General features: G+C 34.2%; 2 protein-coding genes across 2 annotated transcripts; both read right to left on the reverse strand.

Annotated features, from left to right (window-relative positions):
- Positions 1-12,824: 12,824 nt before the first annotated feature.
- LOC113005809 lies at positions 12,825-14,306 on the reverse strand. Its single transcript, XM_026141694.2, has one exon. It carries the CDS (start codon positions 14,304-14,306, stop codon positions 12,825-12,827), a length of 1,482 nt encoding a protein of 493 aa, XP_025997479.2.
- A 424-nt stretch (positions 14,307-14,730) lies between these two features.
- LOC120358176 lies at positions 14,731-15,555 on the reverse strand. The gene has a single exon (XM_039451307.1). It carries the CDS (start codon positions 15,553-15,555, stop codon positions 14,731-14,733), a length of 825 nt encoding a protein of 274 aa, XP_039307241.1.
- Between the last annotated feature and the right edge of the window lie 263 nt (positions 15,556-15,818).

Genomic DNA, 15,818 nt, shown 5'->3' on the forward strand with positions numbered 1-15,818 from the left:
AATAATAAATAGACAATAAATAAAATTTTAATATATGCAATCCTAAAACAATTGATTTTAAATTCTTTGATAGTAAATATTAAATACAAAAATGTTTCCTTGTGGTACGTACACCCAAGGACTTTGATTCTGTCCATGGGGAAATTTTCCAAACTAAGAAGTCGCTATCTTTCTACATACTTACAGTTCATGATTAACGTAACGACCAATAAGCTCTAGTCGTTTTATTAACCATGAACTGCGAGTATGTAGAAAATGACTTCTCAGTTTGGAAAATTTCCCCATGGACAGAATCAAAGTCCTTGGGTGTACCTTCGACTTTGCTTATAGTAAATTTCTGTTATAGATACATTCTTGAAGTAAAGTACATATTTTTCAATTTTACTTAATATTATTACGTGTTTAAATAAAAAAATGATGTTTTGATCAAATCTGAATAAAAATTAGATTAAAAATATATCAATTAATCTATAATTTATTATTCTGAAGTTTTATTATTTTAATTTATTTCTTAAGAGGATGCTATACTGACGGAAATTACCGACCATTACAGTGTTCATTAATTTTTGAATTAGCTTTACAGATCACAAAATCCTTTTGCAAAATAAAAATACGCACCAAAACAAAGTTTGCTCTGGTAAATTTTATGAGAAAATCGATCAAAAAGTTAAAAATTCATTTATTTTCGTCTCGTGGATCTGTCAACCAAGGTTAATTTTTGTTATTTACTGACGTTCTGTAGCTCGTATGTATAAAATGAGACCAGGGCGAACTTCAGAAAACTCTAACACACAACACTGACTGTGTATCGTTTCAGTTAACAACCTAACAAAAAAGTTTAATAGGTGAACAGCTGTACGTGTCCAAATTTCGCTTAGCGCACGTAAACGATGGCAAGAAGAGCAGTGGCTGTAGTTGATAGGTCTTTTCGCAGATGGCGAAATAATCAAAAAACAAAGACAGATCTATGCAATGGACAAAGAGCAATAGCCTGGTCTTGCTCGAAAAATAATCTGCAGTGATCTGTAGGACCGACGTCGAGGAAGTTCTTCTGTTACTTTAGCATCCTCTTAAATAGTTATTTATTGGTGTCTGTTCAGTGACTGGTGCAATGATCCTAATCTATAGCAATATTTAACTCAATTTGTAAAATATATATCTATAAATGATTTTGTAGAGAATTTATTACAAGAACAAAATTCTACAAAGAAATTACTATTTAAACTATTGTAGAAAAATAAAATATTGATTGTTACAAATTGTAAAAGTACTAAACAATGTGAATAGTAATACTCACCTAGCATTTTATATGCTTTTACATTTAATTGTAGAAAATATTTTTACAATTTGTATTATAGAATATGTAACGTTTATAGAAATTTAGCACTGTAATATTGGCCAATTAATTGTTTATTTTTTGTATAAGAAGCATTGTTAACAATGGTTTTAATACTCAAAATAAGTAATTAATTGGTCAGTACTAAATTTTTCTAAATGAAGAAAGTAATGGGAAACATATTTATAAATGAATTAAATATATTTAGACATACATGCCTACGCAAAAGTTTTACATACATTAATAACCCTGATATATATACGAGGTGTGTTCAAAAAGTATCGCGAATTTTGAATTTTCGCGGGTTACGTATATTCGAATTTCGATCTTTTTGTGGCGTTATGTTGGTACTCATGTCTCTCACTTATGCCGACAAGCTCGGCCATTTTGAATGTTCACTTAATTGTTGACAGCTGCTTTGCTTGCACGTGTTTTGGATCGTCTTCGATTTTTACCTATTCAAAAAAATGGATCAAAGAACCTGTATCAAATTTTGTGTGAAAAACGAAATTAAGTGCGCGGATGCATTCCGAATGTTGACTGTGGCATACGGAGAAGCTACCTTGGACCGAAGCAACGTTTATCGGTGGTACAAAATGTTCTCAGAAGGCCGAGAAGATGTGAACGACGAAGAGCGTGCCGGACGCCCGAGCACTTCAACAACAGACGAAAAAATTAATGAAGTGGAGAAAATGGTATTGGCCAATCGTCGAATCACCGTTAGAGAAGTTGCTGAGGACCTAAACATATCGATTGGCTCGTGCCATTCGATTTTTATCAATGATTTGGGCATGAGACGGGTCGCCGCGAAATTCGTACCAAAATTGCTCAATTGCGACCAAAAACAGCATCGCATGAACATTGCTAATGAGATGTTGGACTCTGTCCGCGACGACCCAAATTTGCTCCAGAGGGTCATAACTGGTGACGAATCGTGGGTTTATGGTTATGACGTGGAAACCAAAGCTCAATCATCTCAATGGAAGCTGCCGCACGAACCAAGACCGAAAAAAGCGCGCCAAGTTCGGTCGAATGTGAAAGTTTTGCTGACAGTTTTCTTCGATTGCAGGGGCGTGGTGCATCATGAGTTCTTGCCACAGGGTAGAACGGTCAATAAGGAATATTACCTGCAAGTTATGCGCAATTTGCGCGAAGCAATCCGCCAGAAACGCCCGGATTTGTGGAAGAACAAAAATTGGCTTTTGCACCACGATAACGCCCCTGTTCACACATCGTTGCTTGTGCGCAACTTTTTGGCCAAAAACAACACACTAATGATGCCGCAGCCACCGTATTCCCCAGATCTGGCCCCCTGTGACTTTTTCTTGTTCCCTAAACTGAAGAGGCCCATGAAAGGACGACGTTACGCTACGCTTGACGAGATAAAGACGGCATCGAAGGAGGAGCTGAACAAGATAAAAAAAAATGATTTTTTGAAGTGCTTCGAAGATTGGAAAAACCGTTGGCACAAGTGTATAATATCTCATGGGGATTACTTTGAAGGGGACAAAATAGATATTCATGAATAAATAAATAATTTTTGAAAAAACACAAAATTCGCGATACTTTTTGAACACACCTCGTAAGTAAAAAAACAACTTGTATAAATGCAAAACTACATATTAAAATATTATAAATAGGTCCTTATCAGGGTTGAGAAGTAACGCGTTACTTGTAATGCCGTTACCGTTTTTGTTATTTTTTTTACGGTAACAAGCGTTACTTTTTTATGTTTGTAACGGTAACAATAACATCGTTACATTTTTACAATAACAAACTCAGCCGTTATCTTTATCGTTACTTTAGTTCCTTATTATCTATTCAATAGATCGCGCGCTGATCGCGCATTAGAGACAATGATTGAATACAAATTGATTACAAATATTCTGAATGAATATTTCTAACCAAATCAAACAATAACAATGAATTTTCAAAATTATAATAATGTGCAATGTACATACAATTGGAAAATGGTCTTAAATATATAATTACTCATTAATACAGTTGATTTTTTGATCAATAATGTTTAATTAATCATCACTCATAATTAATCACAACCATTCAAATGTGATCGCAATTGTAATAAGATTCAGTAAAAAAATAATGTTCTTAAGTGTACATGGAATGTTTTTTTTATCACGCAATAAATAGGTTTCTTTCTCATTGTTCTGTATTAAAAGATTCCACACGATTTAAATAAAAAAAAGAAACATTGGTAAATTTTCTTTAATGTTAATATGAATATAAGAAAAGTTATGTTCTGTACAATTATAGTTTAGAGAATTTAAAGTTTTAGTACCTATTATTACATATAATATTGATTATTAAATAATATAATTTTAAAATCTAATAACTTAATTCTTTAGCACTACAAAAAAGTAACAAATCGTTATTATATTTTCAAAGTAACGGTAACACGTTACTTTTTGAAACCAATAACGAGTAACGGTAACGAGTTACTTTTTACAAAAAAGTAACGGTATCGGTAACGCGTTACGTTTTTAGAGTAACTTTCCCAACACTATTAATACCCATCCCGAAAAGTCATCTATTGTGTGTGTGTGTGTGTGTGTGTGTGTGCGCGTGCGTGCGTGCGTGCGGGCGTGCGCGCGTGCGTGCGTGCGTGTGTGCGTGTGTGTGTGTGTGTGTGTGTGTGTGTGTATGTATTCAAAATATTATAAGGAATTTATTGCAAGCATTATCTCAGCCAGGAACTTGGATTTTTTCATGTTTCGTATTATATGCGTATGTACGATTTATTATAATATTGTTAAAAATTCCACAGTAGACAATGATAATATAAAGTTTATTGCACGAGAATATTGCACAATATTCGTTAAAATTTAATTTTAAAAACGGCTTGTAGATGCTTTACATTATCATACAATATTATCGTTTGTAGACTAGCTATATTGTAAGGTTTGTGTAACATATTGGGTAAATTAAAAGTTTTTCTGAAATATATTGCGCAATTTGTAAAATATTATACTGTGAGTACTATTACACAATAAAATGCTAATTTTAGATAAGATATGACATATTATATTCAATATTTTTTCAGATTTTTTAATTTGGTGGAACGTGCCAAAAAAAATAAAAACCAATTTTTAAAATTATTTTTTGATCTTAAGTACATCCATTTGACATGTATATTAAGTTGTTTTTAAATACAATTATTTACGATTACACATTTGCAAACAATAATATAAAACTGTAATATTATATAGTTTACATAATTTAAACAATAAGACTTCAATTTTTTTCAGTCAGAAAAATCAATTTTCTTTATTTAATAAATGTGTTAAAAAATACTAAAAATAAATAAAACTAATTTAAAACTAAATATAATAATTGATGCTGATTTTCATCTATATACCCATTTCCCCCTGAAAATTATTATACTAAATTGATTAATTTAATAAAAATCGTAATATTACTAATTCTTATTTGACATGCTGTGTTACGACCGGAAAAAGTTCGGTGCACAGTCTGGTTGAATTCGAAGAAGTATATAAAATCACACGAATAAATATAGGTACTAAGATCTAGCTGCGAAGAAGACCAAAGAAGACCTTCTTATTATCATTGTGTTGTTACATTATCAGTCCAAAAACATATCTGTACTTTGAAAAAAAATTATTTTCTCAAGAATGCCATATATCCGCAACGAACTGCTTTACTATGGTAAAAGTGTGAGTAAATACTATACACACATAAAATTTTATTAAAATGTCAAGAATTTCTCTTGTCAACTTTCCCTCTCAAGCCTTAATTAAAATGCTCGTTTTCGATTTCGTTCGTGAAAGAAAGTCACGAAAATCGCGGTGCGACGCGTGAGAAAGTATCTGTAAACCCCGTTTCTATTATTATACAATTCTTTACTATTTTATCATTTTGCAAATATATTACTCATGCAAAACTAACATTTTATATTATAATTCAAAATTATTTTATTTTGTCATTTTACAAGTTATATTATCGTAAACGTGTTAAAACGCAAGAATCAAAAAGTTATTAGTCTTTTTTTTATTAGGTTTATTATATTAAATTTTAAACCTCATAATTCGATAGATTCTCAATGAAAGCGTTTTATAGCGTTTTAAAAAGTTTTCAAAGTCAAAATATGCAATAACGAATAAGGATTTTTGATTATACGCCTTGTGATTTCACAATCACCATATCTAATCTTTATATTTAAACAAATCACATCCAGTATTTTCTTATTAATACGATCTTACTCTTATTCTATTACTGCATATAGAAATTATTACCAAATATTTGTTTATTATATAATAAACCTAGTTTAAAGACTCATGCTAATATGACATTTGATTTCACAAATCTTTATCAATGACAATAAGCATGATCTAATAATGAATTTTCCATTAAATAGATTTTACTCCAAGTGTAATAAGTTTATGAAACAAAATTTTTGATAATATTTGGCATCAAATCACGAAAATATTTTGCATTCTTAATTTTTTTTAAGGTATAACACAAAAAAATTTGGAAAAAACGCAATTTTTAAAATTTCGTAGAAAAATGAAAGTTTAAAAATTTTCTTCGCGATCTGAAAAATATAAAAATAAAGAAAAAAAAATTTATTTTTAATTTCGGGCTGAATCGTTACCATATGCAGAGAGACATATTTTTTTTTAGAACGTTATTATTATTTATTTATTTTTAAATTCTAATATTGCGTCTTACTTTTTTAAATAAAAAATCTTTTTACGTCAGAAACACATTTATTTATCGTTCAAATAAAATATGTGTTTAAATCTATTTAATTTATATATGTATTTTAATATTATTGATAAAATACTTAAATCTATTTTTAAATTGTTAAAGTTTTATAATTTTTTAAAAACTTTTTTAAGATCAAAACATCACAAACGTGCGCAATACATTACAAATTACAAAAGTATTAAAATTTTGTTTAAAAAATTAATAAATAAATTTTGTAATTTAAAAATTTACTTTTTAACTTTGTAACGTTACGCCTCTCCGCCGCGCCACCACCCCGGTCCAAACGCCGAACGCAACGCGTAAGATCAAACACGTGCGCGCGTTCAGCTAAGCATGCCGCGATCACGCGCTACCATGCGTGCCGCGCGCCGCGCTCGGCAAGCGTCCCTACTCCGGCCGGCCCCACCGCGCGCGCTGATTGGTACGCGCGACCGCGCAGACTGCTATATAAGCCGACAGCGAGCAGCCGCAATCAGATCGCTCCGAGCCACCGATCTCGAACCTACTCCGCTCCTGCGCCGGGTATTCTCGACGCTCCTTAGCTTGGGCATTCTCGTTCTAACTTTCTCGCGACGGGCATACTCGTCGGTCCTAACGGCTGGGAATACTCGGCCAATCCCATCCTCCGTCCGCGACGGGAATACTCGTCGTTTCCGCGGCTGGGTATTCTCGGCCAACAGGAACCGTCCGTCCCGCAATTCCGTTTTCGGGGATTCTCGAGACCAGCACCGCCGTCGGGGATGCCCGACACCGTTCTAAGGCTCATTCCGCAAACCTGTTCCCTACGAGGTGACAACACTCCGCAGCCGCAGGGAGAGACCGCTTAGGTCTCTACCGTCGACCGCACTCGCGTATCGCGGAACTGTTCGCCGCACCACGTACTACCGATTCCGCGTATCGCGACCGTCCGTCGCGCGGTCCAATCACGGCCCGTTTAACCGTGAGTTAAGTTAGCCGCTTCACGGCCACTCCGATCATTACTTCCGAGCGCCTGGCGCATAATACCTGTCCGTTTGATGTTATAGTTATCCGAGTCCGCTCTTTAATATTAAGTGACACCGCGAATTATATTTTCTTGTCCGCGGAACCGATGATTGTTTAACCGAGCAACCTCGATTGCTACTTCCGAACGCAGAGCGCATAGCACCTGTCCGTTTCCGAAGTTTCTAAAATCCGCTCCGTTTAGATAGTAAGTACGCCGCGAATACATCGTGACCGTTCTCTTAGTTTCACGCGGGCCGACGACCGCGCAATTAAGCACTCCCGTGCCGTACTACTACTCGCGGAGTTCCTAAAATACGTTTCTTCTAAGTGTTTAGATATTAAGTGCACCGCGAATACATTGTGACCGATCTCTTGATCTCACGCGGGCCGACGACCGCGCAATTAAGTGCCGTAATACTATTCGAGGAGTCCAGTATTATCCGATAACGATATCGGAACTGTATAATTCATTTTGTACTAAATCATAGCCAAATATATTTAACCTCTTTCGTTTTCACTACCAAACCACGGCGTTATCATTTGATACGAACCCGGACATCCGGCGAGCACATCCGAGCATCCGATCCTGAACCTAAATCCCGTAACCGACACCGAGAAAGTACCAGCGTTACAACTTTTTTAGAATTTTTAAAATCCAACGCGGTGTCCTCAAAACGTATGCGAGCTGCCTGAGTGACCCGTTTACTAAAAATTCCCCGCTGCTGCTTCTTCTATTAAGAAAGAGAGAGAGAGAGAGAGAGAGAGAACTAGAACCGGATTTGAAATGATACGCAACATCTAAACGACATCGAAAAAGTCCACTTCATTGCGCCAGTGACTATGAAAGAGAAACTGAGAACTTTGACCTTTTCGATATGTAAAAAATCCAACTGCTGGCTGTCGCGCCGCGTCGCTCGAAGATCGAATCAGACGGATCAAGTCGCGAAGCGCACTTCAAAGCACTTAAATTCCCAGACAGATAAACGGCTGTCGCAAACCGTTTGCATAATTTCTTGCTTGAATGATGAAATACTCGGTCCAATTTCAATCGAGCAATGAAAGTCGAGAACGGTAAAGCGAGGTTTGCGTCAGTTTAAAGATTACTTTCAGGATAATCCTAAAAAAACAATAGACTAGAAAAAAAGAGAGAAAGAGGCAAGGAAGAAACAAAAAGTCCTAGGATATAAATTAGTGTTAGTGAGATTGTTTAAATGTTCTTTAAGTTATTATTTATTAGATCTCTAGATTGCTCGACTCGACCTTGTTTACCGTTTAAATTTCTATTTTTAAATATTTGCTTGAGTATAATTATTGTATTAAATGTTCTTACTTTCTCAAATCCTAGATGAACTCCAAATCCTAAATACAAAATTAACTCTATTAAAGTATTAAAACTAATATTCTTACTACAATAAAAAATTTAAAAATACTCTAATGAACTTCGTATCCCCAACAGCACAAGATATCATATAAATTCTAGAATATTCTAGAATATTCTAGATCTTGCGTACAAACATTTGTACAATATCACGATATCGTGCGTATATTTCTAAAATATCACATTATTCGTTTGATATCATGTGCTATTAGGGATGTTTCTCAGAATCAACATAATTTTGTAAAAATATTATCAAAATTTTTATTCTTAATTTGTATATATACCATCTGCATTTCAATATACAAACGCGCCTTATTATTCTGTACCGTTTTATCAAATGCTCTTTCGCTCGAGTGCTGTCATCTGAAAGGACGTACCACTGGTCTATGTCGAAACAAAAATGACGGTAAGGGCCTAAGAAGAATGGTTGACTTATAATTTTAAGACAAGTTTTACGACTTAAGTCTTTATCTTTAGTAACGCACAATAACTGTCTTCTGTCTTAAATCTTAAACTTGAAAATTTTATATAAAATCACACAAGATATATCAGCATTAAAATCTAGCTATAACCATTAAGGCTTTTCGATTGTTTAGTTGAGCAGCAATATTATTAAATTGATAGTTAATTTAATACTGTGATTTGTGATGTTATAATACTCTATTCTAGTTCAATTAAAAAAAATTGTAAGAAACAAAACTGCAGTTTAAAGAATTAGTATATGAAAATCACATAAAAAAATTAAGCGCTAAAACTTTGCTATGACAACTTTTCGCTTATCTTCATTTTATTTACAAAAGAGATTCTGTTTGTAACTCAGGACTTGAGACACAAGACAATTATTGAGCGTTACTAAAGACGAAGACTTAAATCATAAAACTTGTCCTGAGATAATAAATCAATCATTCTGCTTAGGCAGAGCTCTAAAGCAGCCTAGGTCTGTTATATTAATAAACTAGCTGTACTCCGCCACGCGTTGCTGTGGCTCGATCTAATTAATTTTTATATAAAAACGCATATTCGAATGCAACGTTGTGTCAAAATTTCAAAGCATTCGTTGAAGAACTTTCAAAGATTTAAGATTTTAAACAAACGAAAATTTATTTTTATTTATATAGATAATTTTCTATACGCATATGAAATATCTTTAAAAAAATTTTTTTATATTTTTATTACGTAATGTTTATTTGTGTTCTAATTTTTATTAATTGATATAAATTAATTTAAACAAATAAACAATATTAGTAAATAAAATGAAGATAAGCGAAAAGTGATCATAGCAAAGTTTTAGCGCTTAATTTTTTTATGTGATTTTCATATACTAATTCTTTAAACTGCAGTTTTGTTTCTTACAATTTTTTTTAATTGAACTAGAATAGAGTATTATAACATCACAAATCACAGTATTAAATTAACTATCAATTTAATAATATTGGTGCTCAACTAAACAATCGAAAAGCCTCAATGGTTATAGCTAGATTTTAATGCTGATATATCTTGTGTGATTTTATATAAAATTTTCAAGTTTATGAAACCGTACACCGAACAAATTTTCTTAAAACAACTATAAGTTGTACGAGAAATAGTATAATAATACCATATTATTAAATAAAAAGTCAATTTAATACTAACAATGCTAATGAGTATTTAATATATATGGCAATGATACCAGTAAAAGATTTGTTTCTTAAAAAAATTTATAAAGAATTTGTTATAAAAAAATTAAAGCCAAGGATTGACTTTAGGACCGAAAAGTCGGATGGGTATTAATGCTAACACATTACATTATTATTACATTATATTAAAATTCTCTCTTCTCTAATTCGAAATATTAATATTGATATATTACCTCAGCCAGTAACTTGGATTTCTCTGCATTTCGTGCGTATGTCTTAATCAGTTCGACCAATAGTGAATCAATAATATTTATCATAATAATTAAAGATGTATAAAGTGAACGTTAGGAAAGGTCAACGTATAAAGAAGAACTGGTATATGAAAATTACATAGAAAAATTAAGCATTAAGATCCTATTAAGATCGCTGTTGGTCTATTTTAATTTGATTATATTATACGTACATATACAGTCTTATTTATTGTGAAAATTAATTTTATTAAACTATTTTCTTATATTTTATTTTGATTTGTGTGTACCTACATGCGTATGTACGTATACAAAATAAGACAGTAAAAACTTATGCTGTTTATCTCATAATTGACATAACTTGTATAAAAAATTAATAATGAATATAATAAAAATATATACATTACAATAAATAATTGTCACACTACATACCATTTATATAACCTGACATAGTATCTGTTGCACTATATGGTTTTTAAAATTAGAATGGTTTTTAAAATTAGAACCACATTTTAAATTTGTACTGTTCCATATATTTTCTCTGTACTAACAGCTTCCCATATACGTGGTCGAATATTATATGCGTATGTACGATTTATTATAATATCGTCAAATTCCACAGTGGACAATGAAAATATAAAGTTTATTGTCTGTACACCGTCCTTAGTAGAACTAATTGTATTGTCGCATGTTGTATTATTTGCATTTGTTTCGAAAAGCGTAATACCATTAGTTGCATTACTATAATTACATCGTTCTTTTGTAACTTCTTTCAATAACTCAGTACAAATATTGTATTGATTACATGTTACAAATGTGTACAATAAAGAATTTAAAATTATTGTATCAATTGTAAAAAATCGTTAAACGAACTTTTATTTTTTTTAAGTTTAGAAAACTAACTTCAAAGAATATTTCTTCATTAATTTTTGCATGACAATGTTTCACCAAGTTAGGAATAACCAAAGAACGAACAAAGAACGAACTGAATCGATTCAAATCGAATAAGATCGATTTATTTTAATAATCAACAATTTAAATTGATTTAATTTATGATACAATTTTGTATTTCATTAAATTTTATTGTTCACAGAACAGATAAATAGACAAATTTAGATAATTTCTTTATTCCTTAAAAATATAAAATTATAAAGGAATCTATGCTCCATTATTATTTGGGTCAGAAAAATATTAATTTTGATCTTCTTTTGGAAACAAACTGTTTTTTGAGTTTATAACCCCTGTTTTTAGAAAGAGACATTTTGATGAAGAAATTTCTAAAATTATTATTTCTCGTATTTTTATCTGTATTTTTCACATGTTTAAGGTTATTGTTACGTATTGTTACGGGATACAGAAGCTGTTTTTCGTAAATGGAGGTGAAGCAAAATATAATAAAAAATAAAAGCATAAAATGGTTCAATAATTATTTTGTGAGCAATAAAATCACTAAAAATAGATGGCGATCGAGAAATTTGTAATTGTTATTATTTTTAGTACTTCCCACTTAATATCTGTCTGTTAAACTAGAACCATCGCAACAAAAAATCAAAATGGCATCTATCGGAATTAAATAATCTTCATTTAATGCGTTCCATCTTTAGTCTTTATGTTTAAATAGTTTTAGCAACAAAATCGCGATTGAAAATAGCGTCAATTTAGTCTTCCACTTCCATTAAATAAAATTGTGGGTGTGTCTATTATAATACTATTACATATTAGGTTGCATAAGCAAATAAGAAACTTATACTTAAACTTTTAATGATTTATGTATATTTTCTCAGTAAGTTGGTTACTTTTTTTTAAAGCAAAAGTATTGTTTAGTCGAAGGGATCAACGTTAATGTCACTCCGTGTTTCCGATTTAAAATAAATTTATTTTCTTAAAGAAAATTATATAAATGTTTATAAAAGTAATTTCGCGTATACGAATTTATCTAGACAACGCCTGGGGGCTGTCGTATGCCCTGAGTCTAGATCTAAATCGATATGGCAACGCCTAAGGGTCGATCGTACGCCCTGAGCCAAGGATCGGTTTTAACGCACGCACACAGAACAATTTTTGATATGAACTGATCAAGAGATCACGGATCAAGAGAGCTAATCGGTCGATAAACGCTCGCTTATATACCCACGAAGGGCTACAAAATCCCACCACTTCGCTGATAGCGAATCCCTTGGCGAGTCCGTCTACGTGCCGCGTGATTGGGTGCAACGTCGAGAGACGCAACGTATCGCGTTGCTTCCGTCTCGCCGCGATCCTCCGTGAAGGATCGGTGGCTGTGTGAATGCGTGTGCGCGTGAGTGTATGTGTGTATTTGCGTGTGCCTGACTTGTTTGGACCTGTTTGATCCTGTGCGATCCTATGTCGTGCACGACTTAAAATGTTATGCTACAGAACATGTTCCCCTCGTTGAGAGGGGTACCGATCAACTATTCGATATGATTCGCTTACATATGAACGCTTAACTTATTTAAGTTTACAAGGTCTTATAACGGATAGATATGGCCATCTCTTCATTCTATCGGCAGTATGCAGAGAGACTTCGCGGATCTCTTTATTTCTCCAGTAGTTGTTTTAATGGTTGCAGCTCGCGTGATGCCATCTTCGCCGGCATGTATGCTTGTCACCTTGCCTAACATCCAACGAGTACATGGTAGGTTTTTCTCTTTGATGAATACAACGGCTCCGATGGTAAGCTTGGGTCCGTCCGTTTTCCATTTGCCACGGATTTGGAGTTCATTCAAGTACTCCAAACTCCATCGTGCCCAAAAGTCCTGTCGCATCTTAGCAATGTGTTGCCAAACGGATAAACGGTTGTCTGGAACACTCAATAGATCGTTTTCCGGCAGAGAGGTGACTGGCTTCCCGATTAAATAGTGGGCGGGGGACAACACTAGTAAGTCGTTTGGATCTGACGAAATTGTCGCGATTGGCCTAGAATTTAAGATCCCCTCGATTTCGGTCGTAAAAGTGCACAATTCCTCAAATGTAAATAAAGTTTCGCCTATTACGCGTTTAACGTGATGTTTAAACGATTTCACGGTGGACTCCCACAGCCCGCCAAAGTGGGGTGCTAATGGCGGTATAAAATGCCATGTGATTCGTTGTTCGAGTGCGAATTCACTTACGCGAGTCTTATGTTCTTCGGAATTTAGTAAGGCATATATTTCTTTTAATTGATTGTTTGCACCTACAAAATTAGTGCCGTTATCCGAATAAATGTGCTGAGGCAGACCGCGTCTCGCGATGAATCTACGTAATGCTGCGATAAACCCGTCGGAAGTCAATTCGCTTACCACTTCCAGATGTACCGCTTTTATAGTCATACATATGAATATACATACGTAAACTTTAATACGTGTTCGGTTTCGAAATTTTCGTTCTTTAATGAAAAAGGGACCGCAGAAGTCGATACCAGTATTTGTAAAGGAGGTGGTTACGCGTACCCGAGATGCAGGGAGATTTCCCATTTTGTATTTGACCATATCGGCATTGAAACGGTAACAACGCGTGCAAGTACGTATAATTTTTCGTACTTGATTTCGGCCATCTGAGACCCAAAACCTTTGACGCAAAATGTACAATGTGGTTTGAATGCCCGCGTGGTAGTGTTTCTTGTGAAGCTCGCGAATGATATTGTCTGTTAAGCAATGTCTGTTTGGAAGTAGAATTGGATGCCTCTGTGAAAATGTAAGATCTGATTTGTGAAGTCGTCCGCCAACTCTAACCAAGCCATTCTCATCAATAAATGGACTTAAATTAGCAAATTTTCCTTTGTATATCGAGTTATTACTTAATTCTTGGATCGTGTCAGCGAATTGATGAGCTTGAAGTAATTTCAGTATTTTTGTTTCGGCGATGTTAATTTCTTCCGCGCACAAAGTACCGCTATATTTATTATTAGGTCGGAACCTAAGACAATATGCAATGACTCTGAGTAATTTTGAGTACGATGAATATTTGCCGAAAATATCGAGGTCAGTATGCACGGACATTAAACAAATATTCTTTTTTAATTCCGGTATTTCCGCTAGTTGTTCGAATTCATTTGGCCATTCCGATTCGCTTCTAATCAATCATGTAGGTCCCGTAGACCATGCGCGATTTTGTAAAAAATTGAAAGGCAACTGACCTCTTGAAATTGCATCCGCGGGATTGTCTGCAGTTCTGACGTGTCGCCATTCATGCGAGCCGGTAATTTCTTGAATTGTTGCTACGCGATTAGCTATGTAAGTTTTTAATAAATGTGGAGTTGTGTTAAGCCAATGTAACACAATAGTAGAGTCACTCCAAAAAACGGTTCTATTAATGGTAACCCTTAACGTATCTTTAGTTTCCCGATATAACTGAGCTAATACTAAAGCGCCGCAAAGTTCTAGACGCGGTATGGTGATTGTCTTTAATGGCGCAACGCGCGATTTAGCGCATAATAGTCTGACTACTACATTTCCGTCTTTTCCCAACGACCGTATATATACATGCCCCATAACCTGTATTACTAGCGTCGCAAAACCCGTGCAATTGAACGTCTTGACAATCGTCGGTTAATAATTTACGCGGGAAAGAAATTTGACCCATCGTTTCCCATTGTCTCGTGAATTCCAACCAATCAGAATGTATGGTTTGCGGGACGGACTCGTCCCAATGTAATCCGCACCGCCAGACGTCCTGCATTATTTTCTTGATATATAAGATGACAGGGCCTAACAAGCCTAATGGATCGAAAATTTTTGCACTTTCTGATAGTATGTTTCTTTTGGTTATTTTTGTTGCATTTCCAATCGGTTTGGTCAAATAGCGTATTTCATCGTCTTGTATATTCCACGTTATGCCTAACGTTTTTAACGCGTGATCTGCGTTCAACGCAAGGTTCGCATGTAACGCGTTGGGTGTTAAATCATTAATTATGCGTTTGTCATTTGAAGCCCACTGTCGAATATTAAACCCACCGCGAGCTAGCAATGTTATCACTTCGTCTCTTAATATTCGAGCGTCATCTATCGTTTCAGCGCCGGTCAGTAAATCATCGACGTAAAGATGCGATTTGAGTACCTCGCCCGCTCGCGGATATAAATGTTGTTCATCTTCCGCGAATTTCTGTATAGTCCGAATTGCGAGGAACGGAGAAGACGCAACACCGAATGTAAGTGTATTTAACTGAAACGTTTTTATCTCTCCATCCCTACGCCATATAACACGCTGGTAACGTCGGTCGTCATTGTGTACTTGCACTTGCCTATACATTTTTTCGATATCGGCTGTCAGAACGTATTTATAAATCCGGAATCGAATTAAATGTGAAATTAGCTTATCTTGAATGGTCGGACCTACTAATAATATATTATTTAAAGATAAGCCGTTGCTCGTTTTTGCAGATGCATCGAATACTACTCGTATTTTAGTTGTAGTGCTCGACTCTTTTATCACCGCGTGGTGAGGCATGTAATATCCGATCTCATCAAATTCTTTTATTTCAGACATATGATTTAATTTTAAATATTCATCAA

This window comes from Solenopsis invicta, chromosome 1 (assembly GCF_016802725.1).
Source record: "Solenopsis invicta isolate M01_SB chromosome 1, UNIL_Sinv_3.0, whole genome shotgun sequence".
In the NCBI taxonomy this organism is placed as follows: domain Eukaryota; kingdom Metazoa; phylum Arthropoda; class Insecta; order Hymenoptera; family Formicidae; genus Solenopsis; species Solenopsis invicta.